The sequence below is a fragment of the Nymphalis io genome, chromosome 18 (genome assembly GCF_905147045.1).
Source record: "Nymphalis io chromosome 18, ilAglIoxx1.1, whole genome shotgun sequence".
NCBI lineage: Eukaryota > Metazoa > Arthropoda > Insecta > Lepidoptera > Nymphalidae > Nymphalis > Nymphalis io.
In genome coordinates, this window is record NC_065905.1 from 2,099,003 (window position 1) to 2,125,738 (window position 26,736).

The 26,736-nt window shown below is 35.6% G+C and overlaps 2 protein-coding genes across 3 annotated transcripts; both read left to right on the top strand.

Moving 5' to 3' along the window:
- The first annotated feature begins 155 nt into the window (after positions 1–155).
- On the top strand, positions 156–8,116 carry LOC126775534 (BRCA1-associated protein). 2 transcript variants are annotated; one of them, XM_050497548.1, is made up of 11 exons: positions 156–497; positions 650–887; positions 980–1,144; positions 2,707–2,882; positions 3,074–3,241; positions 3,443–3,578; positions 3,957–4,048; positions 4,947–5,115; positions 5,980–6,129; positions 6,846–6,963; positions 7,572–8,116. In XM_050497548.1, the coding sequence occupies exons 1-11, from the start codon at positions 419–421 to the stop codon at positions 7,722–7,724; spliced, it is 1,644 nt and encodes a 547-aa protein (XP_050353505.1). In that variant the 5' UTR covers positions 156–418; the 3' UTR covers positions 7,725–8,116. The 2 variants fall into 2 exon arrangements, with proteins under 2 accessions (XP_050353505.1, XP_050353506.1); XM_050497549.1 differs by lacking the exon at positions 5,980–6,129 and having other exon boundaries at positions 157–497.
- A 1,319-nt stretch (positions 8,117–9,435) lies between these two features.
- On the top strand, positions 9,436–25,062 carry LOC126775614 (microprocessor complex subunit DGCR8). The gene is made up of 11 exons (XM_050497662.1): positions 9,436–9,643; positions 17,142–17,417; positions 18,197–18,325; positions 18,955–19,097; positions 19,205–19,488; positions 20,143–20,406; positions 20,867–20,982; positions 21,079–21,401; positions 21,951–22,088; positions 22,168–22,287; positions 22,377–25,062. The coding sequence occupies exons 2-11, from the start codon at positions 17,156–17,158 to the stop codon at positions 22,656–22,658; spliced, it is 2,061 nt and encodes a 686-aa protein (XP_050353619.1). The 5' UTR covers positions 9,436–9,643; positions 17,142–17,155; the 3' UTR covers positions 22,659–25,062.
- The last annotated feature ends 1,674 nt before the right edge of the window (positions 25,063–26,736 follow it).

Consider the following 26,736-nt stretch of genomic DNA (forward strand, 5'->3'; position numbering starts at 1 on the left):
GTCGCGAACATTTCAATTTGATCGTGACAACTTAGAATGGAAACTTGAAGGCAAGTTATCAACGAATTTGACGTATTATGCTATCATATTAAAAAGGTAACACAATGTAAGAATATATAGAGACCTACAGGCATTTTCAAACGAATAATGTGAACATGAAAATTCAGTTCTAAAGAACATCTGTCATCTATTAAAATATAGTAAACTTATTTAATTTGTACTGTTCTACAGTAGTTGTTTAGCTCTATATATTTCTCGGTCGCAATTGGCACTATTTATATATAAAATTACTTGTACTGATAAGGTAAAAAGTAATACAATCGAAATAATCTTATTCGTGAAATAAATAAAAACTAGAAAGCGATGCTATATCTTGACAGTAGTTCTTTGTTGTGAAACACTTAGATTTGTTTTTTAAATGTCTGTATCTTTGTGCGTTTTACGGATAGAAATAGACGAAGAAGTGACTGAAATGGGTGATAATCCAGTTGAAGTTGGTAAGCCTTGACTTTAGCTATATTTCATACACTTGAAAACAAAGAACCCACCATTTATAATCTACCTTCGATTTCATGTCATATTAATTTCTACTAATCTAATACTAGCAATGCAATAATACACAAACAAATACAAAATAATTCTATTTTAGAACTAGCTAAAGAACAGAAGAAAAAAGATAGAGGTGCTCGTGACTCAAAGACCATAACTGTGGAGACATATGCCAGTGTCCTTATGGGACCTAACAGCGTTTCCGGGATATTACCTACAAGTTCACGCAGGTCTCCTTTAGAGGGTAGCACATCTGAAGATGATAACACCATCAGCTTTTTTTGTGGTAACCCATTAGTAGAAGTTACAAAAGGTGTCCTCCATTTGTATAAGGAAAAGTATGATTATTAATATTATATATTTTATAATAATTTTATTATTAATAAAATTAATTAATTCCTAAATATTTGAAAATAAATTTTGTTTTCAGTGAATTAAAGGAAGCAGAAGAAGCTAAGACCCTGTGTTTGCTGTCAGTTCCTGGTGCATTAGGAGCTGCTGACCTATTGGCTTTTGCTGCAGCTTGCCAGGAGGATATATCACATGTTAGGGTACTACGAGATGGTTCTCCTGACCACTACATGGCCCTGCTTACGTTAGTATTTAATTAACTTTATGATTGTTAATATATCTCAGTAAGCTGAAATTCAAGCACCAAGAAAATTTGCATATAGGTTTTCTTTTACACAGGCTAGTACTAAGGAAGGAATTTCTTAAAATTTAACCCCTAAGTTAGTGATAAAGGGGATGAAAGTTTATAAGAAATTCCTTCATTTCTGAAGAAAAGCTTTGGAAATTTGTTCCTAATGAAACAGCTGTGAATTATTACGTGAGTAAAGCTGCGGGTTAACTGCTAGGCAAATTATAATTATGTAGTGAATTGCTGTTAATTTCTTTCAATCAATAATTTTTTTTTATTTACTGATACAGGTGATAATTTATAAAGAGGTCAAATTGTGTAACTGTGTTATATGGTACTTTGTCATGCTTTTTTAGCATGAATTTTATTTTTTGCAATGATTACATTAAGTAAAAAATAAAAATATATAATTATAAATGTATTTCTACATAATAATATTAATATAAAATTACATTAAAATACAACTACATTTATTATTATACATAATTAAAATTCGTAAACATCATAAAATTGTACACAATTAATTTATAAAATTAATTATTTTATTCTCCTGTTTTTATCCTTCAGCAACTTGTTTTATATTTGAATATACATCACGCAAACACTTTTATTAAAAAGAAAGCGCTTTTGTTATGGGGAAGGCAAAATTTATCTTTAAATTATTTACAATTATTTATTTATTTATTTAGTGTACAGGAAACAAACAGTGAAATAATTACAATAAAATAAAAAATATAAAACAATTCATAAACCAAAACAGTTTCCATTTATAAATTAATCATAAGTAATTACAAAACAAGACATTTTTTATATTTAATAGGTGCATGAAATTATATAATTCATTTATATAATTTAATTTAATATAAATTTAATTTTTTAAATCAAGAAAACATAATTTAATAATAAATAATCAATTTATAAATAATTAATTAAAAATGCATGAGTAAATTAAGGCTCTTGGGAGTATAATATTTCTTTTACTTGCAGTTTGAATTTTTTAAGGGAGAGATGAAATATATCACATTCAATAAATGTTTTATTGTACTGTTTAGATGATTTATTATATGATGATTTTTACAGGTTTATGTCCTGAAAATGGTTTCCCATTGCTACACAATAATAATTCAAGTTTTCAAATGTTGCCATTTACTTGGTTTTAGGGCTTTGTGCTAGCCTATCTGGGTAGGTAGTAGGTACCACTCACTTCTCACATATTTTACTGCAAAACAGCAATACTTAGTATTGTTCTGTACCTTCTCCTCAAAAAGAGGAGAGGTGGCCTTTAGCCCAGCAGTGGGACATTCACAGGCTGTTACGGTTATGGATCTGTACCAGTGTGAAGGGTGAGAAAGCAAGTGTAAGTACGAGGGATGCACCTTAGTTTCTAAAGTTGAAAGCGCATTGGCGATGTTAGGAATGGTTAATATTTATTACCGCGCCAATGTCTAAGGGCGGTGGTGGTTTATTTGCCTGTCCGACTATCTATTTCATAAAAAAATAATGTTTATCGTTTCTAGGTTTCGAACATGTCAGTCAGCACGGGAGTTCCATTCTGCATTTTCGGGTGTACCCTACAGTAGCCTGGAACCTCAAGCTCTGTGCCACATGGCCTGGGTGTCTCGTGTAGAGTGGGCTCGTCATGGAGCTGCACCCCCTTCGCACACTGAGTTGCCTACTTGCCCTGTTTGCCTGGGTATGATTTGTGTTTTAGTTTTTATGAAATAAATATATGTTTGAATTTAAAAGTAGTAAGTCTAATGATATGTCAGATTAATAAATGAGTCAATATATTATTGTTTATTTGATATTTTAATAAACATTTGTTGTGTGTTTTTTTTTAAATCGAATAAATAAAATGTCGTCGATGTCTCGCATGTGATTCAGAGCGCATGGACGAGAGCGTGGCGGGCGTGCTGAGCGTGCAGTGCGCGCACGCGTTCCACGCGGAGTGCCTCGTGCGCTGGCGGGACGCGCGCTGCCCCGTGTGTCGCTGCGCGCAGACGCCCGAGCCGCGCGAGCGGGCGCTCTGCCAGCAGTGCGAGAGCGAGAGAGGTACCACCTCGGCTTGGCGCCATGTGTTGAACGTTTTAAATTAAATCGACAATGGTCACTCAGAACTAAATAGATTAGTGTGTCATTATTCATATTCCTCGTGTACGTGACCTGCATATTCCTACGTTTTGATATCTACACTGATATATTTATACTATGTATACTGCGGTTGTTCACTGGCTCTAAAGCATGTCTTTGTAGAGGGCGAGGACACGGTGGAGGCGGAGGATGAGTGCGCGTCTGCGGGCGAAGGAGAGGGCGGCGAGGGCGCGGCTGAGGGGCTGGACGCGGGTTCGCTGTGGATCTGTCTTATCTGCGGACACGTGGGCTGCGGCAGGTTGGTTACCTTTTCCCTCTTTCGCTATTAGTTTTTTTATCTTGCGTTAACTATAGGGAGTAATTTCACAAAATTGTAGTTTCACCTAACGCCGTTGGGTCCACCCCCTACTGGGATATGGAAACATATCTCTCCTATACTTACGCCATCAGCCTGCATTACAATATCAATTATTTATTAGTGACAGGTAACATAATACTAACTGCTTATTCCTGGATAGTTTTCTTTATAAACAATATCTCAAATGGTCAAAAAATATGCTTTACTAATAGGTAATTATTTTACAAAACACTCGTTACTTAATACAACCAACGTGTTAAAATTTATAAACGGTTTTGATTTCACTAAATATTCAATAATAACAAAATATAATTGCAGGTACGAAAAGGGACATGCCGCTAAACACTTTCAGGCGTCAAATCACACATACGCGTTACAACTCGGCTCGAACAGAGTTTGGGATTATGCAGGTATAGCATAATAAGTTTGTTTATGAAAAAACCTTTTCAAAGTTTTTATTTAATCCATATATTAATATCAATAAAATGTTGTATATTATATTCCAATTGCAGGAGGATTAAAGATAAACAAACTTTAGATTTACATATTTTAAATGATGCTAATAGTTCGGCTTTATTATGTACTGTAAACAGTTCATGATTAATATATATTTGGTCTAGTGACTACATTCGTGCGCACGAACTCTGTGATCGTGTCCAACTATCTCCCTATCGGATTATGAGAATGAAGGAATAAAGTGTATCTGTGTTTGTGCACTATAATATGTCATGTCCTTGTTAAACTCTCTTGGGACTGGCCGTGATCGAAACTGCTCAGGAGGACACTTGAGGATACTGATAGAAATATTACCCATCCTTTACATCGACAATGCGCTACCAACTTTAGGAACTAAGATATTCATTTGAGTGGGTGATAATTAGGCGCGTCCATAATATCACTTAAATTTAACTATTTTACTTAGTAGACTAGGTCTTAGCCGATAGCACGGTGAACGCGTCTCATTCATTTAGTATTAGCATAGTTTAAATATATGAATAATATCATATCATCTTTATGGTCCTTCGAGCCGGATCCACTGAACTATTTATATCCATTTCAATTTTACTACCGAAGTTCTGGACTAAACGTATTTTCAATATGCTATTTTTTCACAAATCCATAATAAATACCACAGATTATTGATGATCAATGGTGAGACAGCAAATCTAGGCCAAAGTTGTAATATCTTTACTTCTCCTACCAGTGGAATCTTATTTTATATCGTATTATACTTCATAAAATATTAAAATGCGTATGGGGTAAGGCAAGTGAACGTCGTCAGTAACAGGCGTGGTCCGCTCCCCGCAGGCGACAACTTCGTGCACCGCCTCGTGCAGAACAAGGCGGACGGCAAGCTGGTGGCGGCCGAAGGCACCGCACACGACGACAAGCTGGACAACGCGCAGCTCGAGTTCACCTACATCCTCACGCGACAGCTGGACGGCCAGCGCTCCTACTACGAGGAGAGGATCGCGGAGTCAGTATCGCCTTCTCTATTTTGGATATTACATCCAACGTGAATGCGGTGACGTTGGCATTGTTAGTGACTAGAAGAAAAAAAAACTATTGAATATTTTGTCGAAGAAGAAATTGGTTTTGATGATAATAATTTAGAAAATAATAATAAGATTTCTTATTTTTTTCACGTTTAAAACAAATCGTAGTATAACGTGTACGATTCGACAAGATGTCGATTTTCAGTGTTGAGGTATTACTATAAACTTAATACAAAACCATTTTGATAAGGTATACAAATTTACGACAGTTTCATCAAACGGTTTATCGTTTACAAGTCGTTGTGCATCGCGTCAATCTCAGAAAAAATGCAGCCGTTAAAACTCACGAACCAAATTATAATAATAATATCCTGGGACATTATTCACACACGGCCATCTGATCCCAAACTAAGCAGAGCTTACTACAATAATACTTTTCTTTTGTAAATACATACTTATATAGATAATTACACTCAGACTCAGGACAAATAGACATGTTCATGCCCACTGTCCTGGATAGGAATCGAACCCACAACCTTCGGCGTGAAAGGCAAGTATCTCTCAACCACGCCAACCGGCCCGTCGAATTTATATTTTTTTTAAATCATCTAATCTAATCTGCATATAAATTGAACAGTTACGTACATGTATATTTTAATTTGTGTTATTATACGAGGTTTTTTTTTACACACATATACTATATTAAGTTTCTGCGTCGCTCTCGTTTCTATTACGACACGCTAGAATTTAACAAGCAGACGTGCGATATAGAAGAAATTTAAGACTCGCTCCGACGGAGTTTCGGCCGCGCTACCAAACACGACAAGTAACGCGTCCGCCCGCAGGCTGGAGCGCGCGCGCGCGGCCGAGCTGTGCGCGGCGCGGGCGCGCGCGGCGGGCGCGGGCGCCGAGGCCGCCGCGCTGCGCGACACGCTCGCCGCGCTGCGCCGCGACCACGCCGCGCTCGAGCGCCGCCTGCACCACCTCACCGCCAAGTGAGCGCCTGTTCTCCTGGCCGGCCTTAAAGGCGCGATTTCAACGTTGACACCATCTCCCGCCGCTCCCCTAAATCGGGAGTTTTTAATCTGTTTTTATAAATAGAGACATGTCTGCGATAGATCACGATTGGACAAAGTATTTCAAATGAATGTAACCCAAAAACGGAAAAACATACATCTGTCCGTCCGCCGGTAGTGACCGTTCGAATTTTGTTTAGTAATTAATTAATTAATTAGAATGCAGTTGATATTTATGTTTTTGTTGACAATTATTTTTATATATTTTTTAAATCTTTATAATTCAACACAAATGATACGTTTATCAATTTCGTTTCCAAATAGAAATGTATTAAATATCTTCTTTGAACACGACGTTTGGTAATTTCAAATTTGTGTATACAAAAACCAAATTGATAAAATCACTGTGGCCGAGCGGCGTCCTGAATGAGTTCTATATTATTGACCATTTTTATTAAAATTAATTTACTATATTAAGACCAAGAACGACGTTCGAGTGAATATGGACGTTATTTAACGTGTGATAACTCGGACGGTGAGGCAGAATCTACGCTCCAGCGCGGGGATTCAGCGCGCCACGAACTGTCGCGGCACTAGTCGCAGTGTTATTATATTTCGTAGTCTTTCTATGCTCTAGCAGAAGAATTCCAACAATTTATTTCTTCTGCCATGGGTTGACTTGCACTTCCGCCCAGGGTGTCCACACTGCAGAGTGCGCTGTCGGAGGAGCGCAGCCTGGCGGCGGCGATGGCGCGCTCGCACGCGCAGTGGCAGGAGCGAGCGGACGCGCGCGAGCAGGAACTCGCCACCGAGGTACCTACACTCACACTTAGACCCATGGTGTTGAAACCGCTAAAATTAACTATAACTGTACAGCGATTAACACCACTATTGGTTAATGTTTTATTAGTTGACGGTTTGTACTCATAATTACATACAATATATAGCCGAGAATAGCCGAATGGCCTAGTGGTTAGAACGCGTGAATTTTAACCGATGATGGTGGGTTTAAATCCACAAAAAGCACCACTGAATTTTAATTTGCTTAATTTATGTTTATGAGTCATCTCGTGCTTGACGGTGAAGGAAAACATCGTGAGGAAACCTGCATGTGTCTAATTTCATTGAAATTCTGCCACCTGTGTATTCTACCAACCCGCATTGGAGCAGCGTATTGGAATAAACTCTAAATAAAACCTTCTACTCAAAAGGTAGGAGGCCTTAGCCCAGCAGTGGGACATAACTGGCTGTTACTGTAGACACATAATTAATAAATGCTTAGCGTCACAAAACACTATAGGCACCTTATGCTTGATGATTTTACTGTTTTATTTCTAACAAGCTCAAATATGGAACCCTATAATTTCTAAATAATTTCATACCGAATTCCCTAAATATAACTACAATAATTCATTTACAAGGTGGCAGATCTCAAAGAACAGGTACGCGACGTAATGTTCTTCGTGGAGGCTCGCGGACAACTGGAAAAGACTGAAGTCGCTACGCAAGAGGAAATCGCGTCCTCCAGCGTCACCGTGCAAGCGCCTGCTAAGCCGCGTAGACGAAGGCGATAACTGTCAGATATTTTCATTACAAACGATTTAATTGAAAAAAATCCTCAACACTGATTGTGAGGCATTTAAAAAAAGAATACGAAATTACCTTTACGAATCGTTTTTTATTTTGGCTTGGATCCAAAAAACGCAATAAAATTGTGTTAGATTCATCAGAAAGATAGTTTGTAAGCGATTATTGTAAATAAATATTCATGAATGTTGGACCATGTAAAAAAATCGCTTGCTCATTTAAAAATATCAGCTTCATAGAATACAGTTTTTTTTTTCTTCTAATAATACTTATTTGTAGTATACTAAGTTGTATTAAAACAGAATAATTTTCTAGCTGAGCACATTACTTACAAATTTATATATACTGTGATATAACTTAAAAATAAATATTTAATTTTGGGTCATTTTTTTATTTTTTTTATAGTTCCAAAGTATAAAAAAATCTTTTTTTGTACTAAAATATAAAAAAAATATAATATAATAACATATATAAAAATATGTTATATTATATCATGTATATCGAAACAGCCATTAAGGATTTTTTCACCTTAACCATTGGAGGTACGGCGTTTTTCACAAATCGTCTTCAAGATTAACAATTTACGTTGAAATGCATTTCTTCAATGCATTAAGATTGTTATTACGAACATTCTGAATTATTAGGCGATTACTTAGCCTGTAAAAATTAATTGCTTGATCACATTTTGAAGGACACTTTTTATATACAAGGATACTTTTTCTTGACCCACTTCATAGTCCACACTCACTCACATAAATTAAAAGCAAAGCTACCCAGTGCGAAACCACCCTTAATTATAATAATAAATAATCTTTATTCACATAAAAAGTTACAAATTATAATGAAGTCCATGATTTCTGAGCTAGGCTCAACGACCTGTATTACCCTTCCCACCAAGGTGATCTTTAGTTTCGAACCTTTAAGACAGGCGCTAACGATCTGCTGCCAACAGTTATTTGATTTAACAATACTCTTGATTGATGGATGTTAGTTCACGATCGCTGTGAATCGGGATTTGGAAAAATAACATCGGCAGCTTGCGATCAAGGTCACCATGTTGGCACTTGGTGGTAAATGTTTACCACCAAGCCACCAGCCGTACTCAACTTTTTCTTTATAGGGGCCACCAACACGCGTTAGTCATGGTGCCGCGGGCCGAAAACAAAAAATATTACGGTAATGATTTCTTAGGTTTCGGGATTGTGAAAATTGAATTAAACAACTATGCACGGATTTATCGTGTATATTTTAACATTTTTTCTGACTTTTCAAGCACTTTGCAGTGTTCGTGGTCACAAGCAGTTGTCTAATTTAAATTATTTAGGTGTTAAAAAAATCTTGAAATTTAAAATAGTTGAAAATAAAAAAATATTAAAAGTGCTAACTACAAAAGCCCGGGGGCAGTGTTACATCCCTAAACTATTTTTCCGGTCTTAAGAGAACATATTAGACATTTTTTATGATAAGTAACGCAATGTAAATTATATTTAAATTTCAATTAGGGAATTTGTGTTTTATGAGTTTTGTACCGGTTATACAAGTAATACATTTTTATTGACTACTGGCAGCACTTACTGCTCTTTTACAAAGTGCTTAATAGACTCGTATCCAGAGCCGTGAAAAAAATACATTTGCTAAATATCGATTTAAATTTTCTGTGATACATTCGGGCTTCAGTGTTAATTCGGTAAGCCATTATCCTGTATTCTTAATTGCAGTATTGCATTTTCCTTTGTCTAAATCTAAAAGTATATTTTATTGTTCATTTTCTTAAGCTAATATATCAAGCTTTCGATTGTAAAAGAACAATTGCATTGCGTGTTAGGCGTTACTTGCCAACACAGTGACTTGGCGACCAATTTTTTAAACTCATATCTTTTACGTGTAAGGCGGCTTACGTGAACAGGTAAGAAAATAAAATTTCCCAATCTTGCAATGCGGTCATTTGGAAATTTGGTAATAAATAATATTTTATTTTCTTGAACAAAATGTCGCCATTGACCACATTGCAAAAATTATGCTTTGACGTGTGATTCTTACAGGGCTCACGACTCACGAGACTGACCGATTCTTCTCGGGAACATCGACGATCTTAATTTGTGGCGGTTTTGCAAAAGACTGAACTTTGTATTAATTATAGTCAAAGTCAGTTTCTCGCAACTTCGCTAAATTTCTTCATTGTAATATGATGGGTAGTTCGCTCAAAGCAACACAGAATGTCTGCATTTAGCGATGGGAGAAATTCAATTGTTAATAGTCATTGAATTTTTACGCTATCGTTACTTGTGGATAATCTTTTGTCAGTTTGTTCTTATAAAGCTACCCTTATAATATAACAGGATTTATGGAGAAGCAATTTTAAAAATATCAATAAAAAGTTTTAAAACTTTCATGATAGTATTTTAGCTAGCAATTATGTTTTAAAAAAATACTGCTCATTAGGATTCATTGAAAAAAAAAGCTTATATTTTGCGAATTGCTTTAACTAATGTGATTATTGTGGTTAGAATAGCATTTTATTCATAAGTATGAATGTGAGAAGCATCATTTATTTTCATTACACTCAGTGTTGTCGACCTATGAAAAGAATCCTCTCCTAGCACCATTTTGGAATCCCTCCGTTTTCCCCTGACCAATGAATTGAAATAAATATTAGGTAAAAATAAGGTAAAGCAAGTACTGCAAACAGCAGCAAACTTGAAATTAACCTAAATTGAACTGAAGAGTAAATACTATGAGACAATTCCTCTAAAAATGTTCCCCTGAAAAAAACCCAAAAAAAATGTTGCCTCGAAAAATACCCTATGTCATCTGACTTACCCCCAAATTTATGGCAAAACCCCCAAAGTTGGCAACTCTAATTACAGTTCATATATTTATTAAAAAAAAAAAATGTCCAATGTTACACACATTATAATACTTCAAAATAGAAAGGACCACAGATTAAAAGTAGATCAGATAGGTACAAGCTGTTCATCCCAGTGTGTCTGATGAGCCACAATATTAAAAATATAAAAATGCAAAATTAAGCCATGATATCATTAGTACTTAATTTTATTCATAAACATATTTTTTTTTAATTAATTTATTTTATTATTGAGTTAAACATTTGTTGTTCTTTATTAAGCATTATCAAAATTTTGAACAATTCAAATCTATCAAGCTTTTGGTACATACACAATTGAATACATACAATATATATATATATATTGTATTATCTTAGAAATTCACATCACTCAATAAATTCCACTGCAGACTAAATATTTACTCTCTGATTGAAGAAACTGCACTTACAACATAGACCTTACTCCACTTAGATTATTTTATGAGGATCTGCTGTCAATTTTAACTTTTATATTGAAGGTTACCTTATACCATGTATATATTACAAATAGGCAATGTGACTGCATTGTGGATTAGAAGAAAAAGTATTTAATGAACATGAGGTATCCAGCCCTCATCTGTTACATAAACAATATTCTTAACAAGATGCTTTAAATTAATAAACCTATAATAATTATATAATCTTTAGAAAGCTTGTGTAGATAAAATAGTAATTAGAATAGTTATTCAATTGGTATACAACATTTAATTATTTCCATTTTTTTAGTTATAGAAGATTTACACAAACTAAAGTTCTATATATAAAATCATGCATAAATTGAAGTACTCCATTTCAAGAAAAATACTTGTTCTCGAGATATGTCATAAAATTGACACACACACAGGAGATTTGAACACACCATCACTACCCTTTCAATTGTAGATACTCAGTTTAATGACTTCAACCTCTACCATCATCCATTAGGTGCTGTGAGAGCCTCACCGCTATTCCACTATTCCACCCATTCACATTGCTTGAATGAAGCTTAAATCGGCATCTTCTGGGCAAGCACATTACATCTTAGATTGCATCAGTACTTACAATCATGTATTATTTTAGTCGAGCATTAATTAAAAAAAAATAGTTTGAGGATACATTAAAAAGTAGATTTTCAAAAATCGGACCAATTAAAGTCTAAATCAATTACTGAGAAGAAAATTAGATATATTTATTTCAATAGTATGTAGTCACTTAAGTAGAAAATATTGAAGTATTCATTCAGAAGTGGATAATTCATTGAGCGAAGGGAAATTATGTTCATATACTTGCTTTTTTTTTTTTTTTCATTAGACAAAACATTTTATTAAGTATATTAATTAATTAGATAGTACAGTGGCTTTAGAAATCATTGTAGAAATCTTTTTAGTTAGAATTTGTAGTTGTGTATTTTTTTTTAAGTATGTAATAGGAAATTGTTTTTTAATTTATAATAACTTTTATAATGTATATTGTGTATTAATAAAGTCCTTTTTTTTGTTACCCTGTACCCCCTGTATTATCGCGAATGTTTTGTGTCAATAGATATATATATATATATATATATAGGTAAATATGAGAAAACATTGTGTATGAACACAATGTTAACTCTGTAGTTGAAAAACGCTGAGATCAGCCAAATAGACTTCTATTGAGATAAAAAAGAAACAGTTCATTTAATTTCTAATAAAGAAATATATATTTTAAAATTGATTGTATTTTCAAAATTATTTTACACGTTTTCTAAAAACTTGTTCCATAGAAAAAATGTAAACTAACTTCTTAATAACAATTCTGTTATAAGTTTTTGAAGTATCCATTGTTTTTATCTCAGTAAAGTCAAATTGTTAACAATAACATATGATTTCTTATCATATATTATTGTTATGAATTTGATAAAAAAATATAGTTTTTGTATTATCAATTACTCAACTTATTCTTATGTTATATAAAATATTAAATTCTAGGCTCCTATCAGAAAGCCTAGAATTTAATATCGCAAGGATGCGCTGATAGGCGGATATCGCTTTTCACTGTAAACAATTATATAGTTTGTGAATAAACATTTTGTTACTTTAAAAATAAAAAACAAGAGTGTTCTAAGTTAATGAATGAATTTGTTGCCAGTGACTCGGGATGATGTAACTAAATTCTAACGATATTCCGTATCTCATACTCATCTAAATCTGTTCTGGCATTTAAAAGTTATGGTGGAATAAAGATGAGTTTCTTTTTACATTTATCTTTACAAATTTTTTTTTGTTTTTTTTTTTGGACAGCTGTGAGAAATGGGCAACAAACAAAAAATATATAATATTGATAATGTAAATTAAAATGAATAAAATTATTAACTCTAGAGAATTTTTTAACTCGCGAGCTAAATTCGATTAAAGTAATAATTTTGCCTATCATTTTGGTTTTACGCATTGCCCGGATAGCACCAGATCAAACCCGGTTTTTTGATCATTTAAAATATCCTTCGTAAGCTTTTGGATTTTATTCGAAAGATGTATCACTAACGGGTATATCAGGAAGATTAACGTATACAAGAATTGATAACATTTATTATTTACGACAGTATAAGCTGAATCAATAGAGAAATGATTCTAAAATGGCGGGTCTTGTACTTGCAATTACAGCAGTAGAGTTAGCACAAAGAGTACTAGTAGCTTTCGCCTGCAATTCCGCTCGACATTTGACCTAATGTCTTGTCTCATTCATTTAGTACTGATTTTAAGTACTTATTGTATTATGTAGATTTATAATTGCGTAGATACAAATGCATTATTATGAAAAATGATTTGTCGATAACAGGTAATAAAGAGCGAGGGAGAGGTTAATAAAATAATACTAAATATGTGTTTAGGATCGATTTCTTATTTCTGCTTCTAAAAACATAAAATGCTATAAAACTTAAATTAATATAATTATATAATAATGAATTGTAAAATTAGGCTAATTTATTAACCATGTTATTTAAAAATATGTTTAAAATACAAAATACACAGAAAACAAACAAATATTGATCAGTATAGAATATTCTATTTATGATATATAGAGTATTAATTACATATCATAGTATCGTCTTAGTTTTAGCCGGTTGGCGTGGTTGGTAGAACACTTGCCTTTCACGCCGAAGGTTGTGGGTTCGATTCCCACCCAGGACAGACATTTGTGTGCATGAACATGAATGTTTGTTCTGAGTCTGGGTGTAATTATCTATATAAGTATGTATTTACAAAAAAAAAAGTAGTATATGTAGTATATCAGTTGTCTGGTTTCCATAGCACAAGCTTTGTACAAGCTTAATTTGGGATCAGATGGCCGTGTGTGAAAAATGTCCCAGGATATTATTATTCTTATTATATCGTCTGAGCGGCATCCCTTTATTGACGGCGATACGTACGGCATTGTCACATTCCTCTGATCCTATTGATTTCTGACTTAGTTCGCTTGCTTGTAATGGCGCTAGTACAGTACTGCCGCGTGTGTGAGTGAGATAGCAATAGGGCGCGAGTGAGAAAAATGATAAACGACGCCATTTTAGATCCATTTCTCTATTGACTCTGCTTGTACTTGTTTTTTTATACAATTTTTTTTTAATTATAATTCAATATAAGTATTGTCTTAGGTCCAAATCGTGCCAATAAAGTGTATTTAATTTATTATAGAAATAAAATAAACGAATGTAAATACTTTTATTTTTTCGATACTAAACAATAATAATAATAATTTTATACAATAGCGCCACCTATCGGATTGTTTTTAACTACCCACGACACTGTTTCTTAGTTGGTAGTTCGCTTTTCACACGCTTTTAAGTAAAGCGCTCCGTTATCGTGAATATTTGGGGCGTGGCTTCAATTTTCGATGGAACATAATGATCTTCATGAAGTTCTCATAAAATTCGAGGGTTTTATAAAAGCAATTATCGTTATGCAAAAATTTTTATGGTTTCCTATAGTAAAATCATGATTAGTATTTATATTTTTTAAATTTTCTTAATTAATATACAGAGCTAAAAGACAGGTGGGCTAGTTTCGCTTCTTTTGCTAAAGTCGCTGCCATAAATTGGCATCCTAAACAAGGTGAAGCGATACTTCACATCTGAACAGCTTTATTAGCAATATATATATCTACCTTCAAGTCTAGAGTGAACAGGCATCTTCTAGACAAGCGCGCTCCATCTTTTTTTTTTTTTTTTTATAGAATAGGAAGGCGGACGAGCATATGGGCCACCTGATGGTAAGTGGTCACCAACGCTCTTAGACATTGGTATTGTAAGAAATGTCAACCATCGCTTACATATCCAATGCGCCACCAACCTTGGGAACTAAGATTTTATGTCCCTTGTGCCTGTAATTACACTGGCTCACTCACCCTTCAAACCGGAACACAACAATATCAAGTATTGCTGTTTTGCGGTAGAATAAAATAATCTTAGACTGTAGATAAAATATCTTAGACTGTATCATCACTTTCTATTGGGTGTGATAACAGTCAAGCGCTAGCTTATATATTTAAAATATATATATATATATTTATATTAAACTTTGGTCCGTTTATGTATTGCTGCAATTTGAATTACTGCAATCACTTGTGGGATGGCCCAGTTTATTATTAGCCCTGGACTCGGTGGATCGTCGCGCTAGAAGACTCATCGGCGATACTCGTACGGTCCATTCCATGGGACAACAAGATGCCGTGAGAGCCTACGTCATCGACATGACATCACACATTCGCGCGTTTGTCATGCGCTTACAAAAAAAATCCCTATTTTATAATACACAAATACCACATAATTAAAAAAATTAAACATACTTAATTAATAACATGCCATTTAAATTAATATAATTAGTACATTTTAAAATAAAAAACGCGTGTGAGTGAGTAACGAAGCGATACCCCCTGTCTCTGTCATGCCTATGTTGGTACTAAGTTGAGTAAGTTGTGCTTGGGTTATGCGTGCGAATTTTAATGTTTAGATTAATGAATTTTTGGAATTATTTTAAAAGTACAGTAGAATTCTTTATTACATTTCAATTATAAAGCTTTAGGATTTTTTTTTTAGTATCTGTTTTTTATTTATAAATAACATTAATAATTAACAAATATGGTCTTTAATTGTTGTTACATTTATTATAAGCTTTTATTTAATTTTTACATGTTACTATGTGACATTTTTTTTTTTTACTTTTTATCTCTACCGTATTCGCAGAAATTTTGCACACAGTAAGTACATACTGGACAATATAATAGTATTTACATTGAAGTCATTGTAGTACATGGTTTAAATTAAAGTTTGTAATTAATTTAATATTCGTTATACATTTTTTTTTGTGTATTTGACTGTGTCCTTTTAGTTTTATACAATGTAATTCTAGATTATTTATATGTTGTGTACTATAAATAAGTTCTAATAAAAAAAAAATACTACTATTGCTGCATAAACTTAGGTGTACATTAAGTTCGATTCGTAAAATTAAATAATCGTGCAAAAGAAAGGTATTTATACATATAAATAAAATAGAGTCAAATGTACGTGTAGCCTGTTCCAACCGCAGAAGGAGAAAGCATAAAAAAAACTTCGATTTACATATAATGCGATTTGTTGTTAAACATTGTTTTGTTGACGTTCAAAATGCAATTATATAAAGAATATCATTATATAATTGGATTATTTAAGATCTCGATTCGAAAAGTTGTTTGTCAAACTCCTCGTGTCATTAGAAAAGGCTACGATTACTATACTATTTATGGTCGCATAATATATTTTGTTCGCATTTTTATATACAATATGAGTTGCATATTATTTTTTGATTTTTAACTTAATTTGTTATAAGCGTAAGCGTCAAATATTATTGTATTACAATCTGTATTGTTTGATTTGTTTTTATTAATTTGTCAACATCAACAAGTAGCACAAATGTACACAGTAAATCAAAAATCAATTACAGTATTTAGGTAATTTTCTACTTTTTTACAGGTGTTCTAAAATTACTTCAAATATAGTCAACATGGTAAAAAAAGAAAGTGAATATTTAAAAAAAATACAAAAATATTGAGATGATAGAAGAATTTTAAAAACATTTTTGTCGATACATTAATAATACAATAAAATAATCGTATTCCATTTAATTTTGTAAATTGTTTTACATAGTGATAAATATTATTATTTATTTTATCGTTATATAAGACAAAACAATCTATTTATATTATTACGATTGAAAACAAAAATAAATAATACGACAAACATGTAATATAAATAATAGTTGAATCTGTAAAAAATTAAAAGTAAAAATATAATTAACAGCCTGCCCCACTACTGGGCTAAGGCCTCCTTTCCTTTTTGTCAAGAAAGCTTGGAACTTATTCTATCACGCTGCTCCAATGCGGGTTGGTGGATCCAATGCGGTTTGGTGATTTTAATTGCAAATCTTCTCAATCGGTAGTGCGGTATGCCGGCTAAGCTTTGGATAGTAATAAGTAATCAACTGTAGGTCTACAAAAAATATTTTGTTGTTAAACTATACCATGTTTTTAGGAAAGTAATTGACAATGAGTGAAGAAATGGATGTAATTCAACCCATGGCCAAAAGGCAAAAATTAGAAGATGGAAGTAGTAGTGCTGATATTACCGAAAATAATCTAGAGTTAGGTGAAGATGTTCCGGCAACGGAAGAGAAGTTTAAGGTTGATAATAAATATGAAAATTTTGTTACTCCCGAGGAGTTGGAGAAACTTAAGGAATTCAAAGTGCTCGATGAAGTGAAGTCTAATGATGGAGACAGCAATGCTGAAGATTCTGATACTTCTGAAGGTATTTATTTGGCACTATTTCACAACACAAAATATATACTGTACAAGACATTCTACTATATTATGTGTTGTGCAATAATCCTATCAAGTGGGAGAACCGAGTTTTCGCAAGGAAACAAAATTGACACCCTTTTTTAAAACGGCGAAGAACACTCATAATAAATCTTGGTCGACAATTGCAAGCTAAACATTCACCCCAATATCTAACAATCGGCCTCGGTTAACATATGCCATTTTTTTCGACGTATTAACTGACCTATCAGTAAAAAAATATTATATATTTTTCTCGAATAGTTTACAAGAATTTAATTGCTATGTTATGGTTGGTACTTGGGTCGAAATATAACGCTAATCCGGTTTCACATTTCTTATTAGTTAGATGTTTTGTTTATTTATCCTTTAATATTAATAATTCAAGTACTCTCATCACGCTGCTCCAATGCAATTCTGCATACAGACTTGACAGACAGGTGACAGAATTTCATCCGACACGTGTATGTTTCCTCACGACGTTTTCCTTAACGGTCAAGCACGAGAAGAATACATACGTTCATCACATGATAACTCAGTTTCTTATCCAGTTTGGAACTACAATCTTCGGTTAAGCTATATTTGTTTTATCAACTGGAACGTATCAGCTTTTTAAATAAAACAAATATGATAGACTAAAAATTACGTATGTGCTTCAACATAGTTTTTTAAATAAATAAAATTCGTAAATTAGTTAATATTATTGTTTCTATCGATACAACAAATGTTAGGATTAAGTTTATTTTATAGGCAAGTCTGAAGAATTGCCCGAGGAGGAAATTGAGAAGATGTTAGATGAGAATTTGCCGGAAGACTTTAAAGGAACTCGTAAGCCTAAAGATAAACCATACGTAACTCGCACAAAAATCTTCCTGGAAGGTAATGAAAGACACTTCAAAACCAATTTACAAATTAATGTATAGCCTTTTCAATCACAGGAGGAGTAAATCGAAATATATAACTTTTAAGTTAAATTGAACTGACATAATTGGTCGTAATCTTGAGTTATCTGTGGTATTAAATATATAGAATAGTGTAATTTTGAATAATCCATGGCTTGTGATCTTGAATAATGTATGTTATTGTTTGTGTTGTTAAGTAGAATAGTGTTATAATATAGTAAATAAAGAATTGTTTGTTGAGCATAATACAGTAGAGCTATTAGCAATTATGAAATATGTAACTCTAAAGTTTGTTTATCATTACTCCTTCTTCGATTGAAATATAAGATTAGAATATTTACCGAATGCTTAGTATGAAAATAGTTATGAATTATGCACCTTAAAACGTAAGTTATAAAGGACTCGGGTTGGATTAAATAGTGACTTTCTTTTAAGTGTATATTATTTAGCCAAAGTCAAAATTTTTATTCAATATAATTGTCAAAAATGGCAAAAAATCTACTTCCGGTTCGGAAAGAAACCTCGGACTGACCTGAAGAGAATCGACGAGAGAAACAGTTGGTGGTTTTTTTTCCTAGATATATAAATAAATTATGTGTTTTACAGAGAAAGGTATTAATCAATTCGAAATACTTCCCTTGGATTGGATGATGGTGCGACATTATAGTGGTATGCCTTTGTTTATGCATCGACCTACGCGGGTTTGCACTTTGGCGAAACCATATTTTCTTGGCAAGGGTAACACTCGGGTGAGAGGAATTTACATTAATATTGAATACTAAGTAAAAATTATTCACGCTTTAATTAATTAAAAATTAATTTCATATATTTTTTTAATGTTTTAATTTTATTACAGCGACACGATATTCCCATCAGCGCCATACCTTGTCTAGCTTATAGACGCGCTTTAGAAGAGGAGGAGAAGCAGAAAGAAATCGATCGTCGAGTGGAGGAACAGATTAAAAATAAAACATGGCTCAGTGATATCGAGAATAGAGAACCCGGTACTAAAATGGAAGTCGTTATTGACAACTGCGAATCTACGAATGAAAGCTCCGAGACGTCTGGCTTTAGGGGCAAGTGTCCGTTCAAGCATTCAATCGGGAAGAGTGACGCTGGGTCGAAGGACATTCCGAACGAGAGCAATGGTCGGGCCGACAAGGAATCGACCGACGATGGATCGGCTATTATATCGGATGAACAGAAAGAGATACCGAACCTCGACACGATCAAAGCGGAAAACGACGAGGAAACGGCCGAGAGAAACGGAAACGCTCTGGGCGCTGTGAGCGCCATGGGCGCAGAGGGCGCTGAGGGCGCCGTGAGCGCGGTGGGCGCGGAGGGCGTGGAGGGCGCGGTGGGCGTGGAGGGCGTCGTGGGCGCAATGGGCGCAATGGGTGTAGAGGGCGCCGTGGGCGCAGTGGGCGCAATGGGCGCAGGGGGCGCAGGGGGCGCAGGGGGCGCGGTAGGCGCTGAGGGCGCAATGGACGTGGAGGGCGCAGTGGGTGCCGTGGGCGCTGGGGGCGCAATGGGTGGTGTGGAGGGCGCAGTGGGTGCCGTGGGCGCTGGGGGCGCAATGGACGTGGAGGGCGCAGTGGGTGCCGTGGGCGCTGGGGGCGCAATGGGTGGTGTGGAGGGCGCAGTGGGTGCCGTGGGCGCTGGGGGCGCAATGGGTGTGGAGGGCGCAGTGGGTGCCGTGGGCGCTGTGGGCGCAATGGGTGTGGAGGGTGCAGTGGGTGCCGTGGGCGCTGTGGGCGCAATGGGTGTGGAGGGCGCAGTGGGTGCCGTGGGCGCTGTGGGCGCAATGGGTGTGGAGGGTGCAGTGGGTGCTGTGGGCGCAATGGGTATGGAGGGCGCAGTGGGTGCCGCGGGCGCCGTGAACGCAATGGGCGCCGTGGGCGGGCGCGCCGTGCAGCTGCCGGACGGGCGCGTCATGCCGGCGCCGCGCGTGGAGTCCGTAGACACGAGCTGGAAGACGCAGCACCTCACGGCCGAGCAGATCCACGACTACTGCAAAGCGCTTTTCAAGTTTAAGACCGTCAATTTTATGCATTTCAAGTGAGTGAGAAGATTTCCATTCCATTCCAATTGTTCGATGAAGTTATTATTAGGATATTAGCGCATAAGATTATGTAAATAGTCTAGACATACCAATGTGTATAGCCGAGATAGCCAAGTGAATGGAGAGAGAGAGAGAAAAAGAAACTAATAAAAGAGTCGTGGTTCAATCGATAACTTGTAGACTTGCCTATAAGTTATCGAATACTTAATAAATTAAGTATGCTGGCTAATTATGACATCTACGATAATCAAAGTATTCTCATCAGAACAGATCAATATAAATTAGCTATTTCAATGGAACTGCATGTTAAAGTTAGCTCCGTGCTCTAGTCCTCGAGGTAAGGGCGCCCTGCCCAGCGACAGAACAGACTATTACGACAAGACACAAATATTCATTCAACTAATCGTTGCTAATATTTCGACTGGGGCATATATAAAGTTTGGTTCACTTCTGCAGCCGTTGGGCGGACCGACGTAAGTACACGAAGGCGAGGAAGGCTCTGCAATACCCTAAGCTGCCAGAGGGGACCAAGCTGATCACGATACCCGCGACATCCTCGGGTCAGGAGAACGGTAATGTATTCTTTACTACTCACACGCACACGTATAATATCCCGTATACTCACTTTTGATTGGATCGCAATGAAACTGTCGCTCGCTCCCGAACAGGCGCGGGCGGGAAGGCGAAGCGCGACTGGGTGATGAACATGAACGGCTGCAGCTACCTGTCGGAGTTCCACGAGTACGTGTGCCGCGCGCTGCAGAAGCAGCCCGTGTACGAGTACAAGCAACTGGAAAACGCGTCGTCGCCGTACCAGGCCACGGTGTACATCGGCGGCATGCAGTACGGCGTGGGCCACGGCTCCAGCAAGCGCCAGGCCAAGTACGCCGCCGCGCGTGCCTCCATTCAAACGCTCATCCCCGAGATGCGCCAGTACCTGGAGCCCGAGCGCGCCGCGCAGCCCAAGGACCCCAAGGAGCCCGACTTCAGCGTGAGTACCGCCCGTCGTCGGTATTAGCTTAACTAAAGTAGGAGCCATATGTATCTATTTCCGCACTCTTATTTTACTTTGTTTAATCGCACAGGGGTTAAGACGACGTTGAAAACAAAAATGGCTACATTCATATTCAATTTGTAAAAATTCCTCTACTTAAATAATTAGTTTGATATTTAAATACAGGAATGTATTCGTATTTGAATATTATGATTAACTCGTGAACGTAATATAATAACGTAATAGACCAACACATCGTGCGAGTGAGAAATCGATCTTAAAGAAAAAACTACGCGCGAGAAAGAGATACTATAAAATGTCATACAGTAAATAAATAGTTTCTTGTCACATGTCATTGAAACTATTTTTGTATAAGTTTTTCTTATAATTATTTTGTTATATATTAGTTATATTATTTTCAATAACTATACGTTAAATAATAATAAAATATATTGTGTGTATTACATTAAAATTCTTCAACCATTTGATATATTGATTGTAAAAATTGTGCGAATCGAAGTTCGGTAAAACTACGTACGTCTGTAGTTCTTCGACTACGTCGGCATTGAGGACCCGCGCATCGCGGAGTTCTGCGCGGCCACCTGCGAGCCCTCCCCGCACGCCATACTGCTCACCTGTCTGCTGCGGAACTTCGGCGCCGGCGACTGGCACGTCAACACCGAGGTACACACGCACGCACACGCGTGCACTAGCGCCGCACGCGCGCCCACTGGTGAGGCTGATTCGTGTCGTTTCTGTGCAGATGAAGAAGCTGGAGTATCAGAAGATCGAGCTGACGATGCGCGTCGGCAAGCATAGCGCTACCGTCGTGTGCAAGAACAAGAAGACCGCCAAGCAACGCGCCTCGCAGGCCATCCTGCAGGTAATCCGGCTCGATCCGGTCGCTTATTGTACACAGTACAATATAAATAGTACATAGAGTAATTTCGATCGACGTATTTATTTCTGCAGGCGCTTCACCCTCACGTGCGTTCGTGGGGTTCACTGCTGCGCCTGTACGGGTCGCGCTCCGTCAAGAGCTGCAAGGAGAAGAAGCTGGAGGAGCAGCAGATCACGCTGCTGCAGGACAAGGCGCGCCACAACGAGCCCAACTACGCCGTGCTCGAGAAGTTGCGCAACGAGATGCGCAAACTGCGTGAGCGCGATGAGTCGGTCGTGCCCATCGGCACGCTGCTGCTGGCCGACCACCTGCCGTCGCACTCCGCCTCCAACCTCAACAACGTGGACCTGTAGGCTGGGACGGTAGCTAAGACTTCGAAGCTTACACCATGACGCACCAATAATATTCCGCTGTCGTGCTTCGGACAGAAATCGAAAAAGATCTCAAGTCTATCGAATATTTATGAGCAATATACATCGTTCAAAAGGTACTTAAAAAAAGGAAATAATAAGTATTTATGTATAATGTTTTTATCAGTTCAATTCGATAAATAATATTATTTATATTGATGACAAAAATATGAAGTTGAGGCAAATTAAACCTTTCAAAATATACATAAAAGAAATTGTAGAAATTGTACAAAAAAAGTGGGCATGTAATGTACACAATGCAATATTATACATTTAATATAAAAACCATTAGAATAGTCTATGTATTCGTAGTATGACAAAAATATTTGTCAAGGGACATAAAATCTTAGTCCCCAAGGTTGGTGCCGCATTGGCTATAAGCGATGGTTGACATTTCTTACAATGTCAATGTCTAAGGGCGTTTGGTGACCACTTACCATCAGGCCTATATGCTCGTCCACCTTCCTATTTAATATAAAAAAAAACTTTCAAGTTTATATTTGTATTAAGAATTTCATCTGTATCCCAAAATGGCACAAACTTTAATTGAATCGAATTAAAAATGAAAAGTTGAACGATGAACTTGTAATTTGATCCGTATTGCGATAAAAGATAATAATATTATATAGTAGCGGGGGCGGGGGGTCCGGAAGTTGGTTGTGTTAGTAACCCCCCTTTCAGTGCCTGAACTCTCACCGACCGTGTCGGGTTTCCCGAATTATGAGAATGTGGGAGTACACTTGTGTTTTTTGCTCTATATAATGTTCTGTGCAGTTTCTGGCTAGTATTCTAAAGAATTGAATATATGTTATCGCTTAGGAATTTGTAAACGTCACAAACACATCGAATTGTTTGTGCGTGTGTGTCATTAGACGCTATCAATAGCGTGCACCACACTAGCAGGTATTTTGGCTACTACCACCATCGTAATCTCATTGCCTGCCTGACTTAAATACATACAATATTACTATTATTTTATTTTTGCAATATTCATTCATTGTATTAAGATAATATAAAATAAACTCAACTAAACAAACCTTCTTCTCAAAAGGGAGGGGAGGCCTTAGCCCAGAAGTGGGACATTAACAGGCTGTTACTCTGTACTTTATTAAGATAACTTATCATTAGTGTTTAACAATTGTATTCACTTCGAAGTAATCAAGATCAAACTACATAGCTGTTTATATCGCATGCGGTCTATATCAATTTTGTATAATGTACTTAGTACGCACTTGTAACGTATGTATAGCGACTGTATATTATACACTATCGCGATGTATTTTATACATTGAATACATCGTGGCATCGAATCAATTATACATTCAACAGACGAGATGGTAGGACACGGGAAGCAAGCGGCAATGAATTTTCATGTACATTTATAATTCTTGTATTCATAGCAAACAGTATTGAAAAGGGAAGCACTTAACCCAGCCATGGGATATTAACGGGCTGTTACATTAATATAGTTCATATAATATAATATGGACAGTCGCGATCACAAGTGAAATTCTATCGATACGTTGGACTCGGTTAAAACTTGAATATATCCAATGCGACTTCATTATTGTAGTAATTCGTTATAAAGAGGTACTCTAGGTTAGGTAGTGAGTTTATATATAGGCTAGAGATTCATATGTTAAATATAACTCGGTCATAGTATATGTGTGTAGGTTTAGTTGATGTTAGGGCTTTGTGCAAGCCGGTCACGGTAGATACTACCCGCTTGATCTACTTAGTATTATTGTAATCCGGTTTGAAGGGTACTTAATTCCCAAAGTCAGTGGCGTATTGGCGATGTAAGTGTATTTGTAACAGTGCCGACCTCTATAGGCGGTTGCGAACACTTATTAGCTGGCCCATTTGCCATTTGGAGGTGTATAACTCCAATCAAAGTTTTCTTTAACTAATAAAATATGACTTTTTTTTCAATTAGAGCAATGAATTGAAATGTTGCGGTATTTAAAATATTTTGCTAAGAATAAAATGTATAACAATTACTGACATTGAACTCGTTTCGCGTTCGTATTTATAATCAATTTAAAAATAATTTTTATTTAAATATCATAGTCAGCTATTGTCGTTTGTAATGCGATAATTATATATTATATAAAATAAAATAAAAATTGTACACTATTTCCTGTATTTGACGCGAATTAAATATTTTTTCGATAATTCTAAAAATTATATTAAAATAATTCAGTGTAATATGACCAATGCAATATTTTTTATTGTCAAAACATGGATAAAATTATATTAAATATGTATGATAAAAAACAATTCTTTGGCCAAAAACGGTGCTTCGAAAATCCACACTATTTTTTTTACATTATTTATAAGAATATTGTTGTATAAGAAAATCAAAATGAATTTTTTAATTGTAAACTGCCTGTATTTAGCCATAATGGTTTCGCAGCTAACTTATACGACTGCAGATTCCGTGATCAAATCATCAAAGCCTGGTTTCGGCCAGTAAAATATAATAGGTTTTTTCTCGGTAATATCCCGGAGTGTACAAATTGTCCGTTTTACACTCTCGTCGCTCTAAAATCACGTAAAACTACCTGAATTCTCTCAGGTTGAGTGTTGGCCGTTTCATCGGATTATGCGTCTATAATAGAGAGTGCACAGGTGTTTTCGGACATACTTATCACTTATTTAGCACTATTATAACACTCCTGCGCAAAGGCTAATCTCCTTTAAGAATGGTCGCAGTGGTTGAAAACGGCAGACCGTTTTTTCCAGAGATATCATTATAGTGAGATTATCCAGAGATAATTATAGTGTTTAAATGTAATCATGTATTTCATTAACACTTTCAGGGACTATACATTAGAGTCTATATAATAGCTAAGTAATTATTATGACGTCTATAGGCGTATACTGTCTCAGATGGTGTAAATCTTGTCCATTCCTTATCTTATCTTTCTTATAGAGTCCATTTCGTAGTGTAGTTCGTACTTGGGAGTCCCAACAGACTTTACGAAAATATTATCGACGACGTTCATAATTTATGAACGACAAAATGTTTGCTCGACAATTGCTTTATTAAAAAATTAAAGCGGTAATTTTAATAAGTCATATATTTTTGTATAGTCTGTTGATATTGATCGTATGCGTATTTTAAAATATCGTTATTGTATTTAATATTTAAGTATTTTTCAATCTTTCAATATTTACTCTGTATTCATCAATTTTCATATAATCTTTAAACTCAAGTAGTACATATATTTCTCTCATAATAAATATTCCCACTATGCAACCGTTTGTTTCATTTTGTTTAAAAATATTACCAATATAAAGTATACAAAGAAATATAATCGTGATAAAAAGATTATAAATTTTTTAAACATCTATCATTATTTTATTTTAATTCTTTTTTTAAATTTTAAATTTTTTTTTTATGTCGAGATGGCCCAGTGGTAAGAACGCGTGAATCTTAACCGATGAACGTGGGTTCAAATCCGGGCAAGCACCTCTGAATTTTCATGTGCTTAATTTCTGTTTATAGTTCATCTCGTGCTTTTCGGTGAAGGAAAACATTGTGAGGAAACCTGCATGTGTCTAATTTCAACGAAATTCTGCCACCTGTGTATTCTACCAACCCGCATTGGAGCAGCGTATTGGAATAAAATCTAAATAAAACCTTCTACTCAAAAGGTAGGAGGCCTTAGCCCAGCAATGGGACATTTACAGGCTGTTACTTACTTACTAATTTTTTTTAGTAATGCCTACCTAAAAATGAATCGAAATACATAAAAGTAAGTAAGTTATACCAGAAGATATTATATAAGCTGCGCTTCGCAATTTCATCCGCTTTAAAATGAAGCAAAATTGCTGATGTTTTCTTGTTTTTGCACGGGTAAATCCAGTTCAAAGTTAAACGAAATATATCGTGTTGGAGAAGAAATAAATTTATAGGAAAAAAAAACACGATATGTCCTCTAATCTTTACATGTCTTTGATTTACACTTCACGTCAGGCTATTGAGACAAAAACAGAATTATTAATTATATTTACA

Bases quoted from the DNA above. Each gene is read 5' to 3' on its own strand.
- LOC126775534 (XM_050497548.1), top strand. From the start codon at position 419: ATGTCTGTATCTTTGTGCGTTTTACGGATAGAAATAGACGAAGAAGTG. The intron at 1,145-2,706 runs GTTAGTATTTAA...TATCGTTTCTAG, and splicing joins CACTACATGGCCCTGCTTAC to GTTTCGAACATGTCAGTCAG. The intron at 2,883-3,073 runs GTATGATTTGTG...CATGTGATTCAG, and splicing joins TACTTGCCCTGTTTGCCTGG to AGCGCATGGACGAGAGCGTG.
- LOC126775614 (XM_050497662.1), top strand. From the start codon at position 17,156: ATGAGTGAAGAAATGGATGTAATTCAACCCATGGCCAAAAGGCAAAAA. The intron at 21,402-21,950 runs GTGAGTACCGCC...GTACGTCTGTAG, and splicing joins CCAAGGAGCCCGACTTCAGC to TTCTTCGACTACGTCGGCAT. The intron at 22,089-22,167 runs GTACACACGCAC...GTTTCTGTGCAG, and splicing joins ACTGGCACGTCAACACCGAG to ATGAAGAAGCTGGAGTATCA.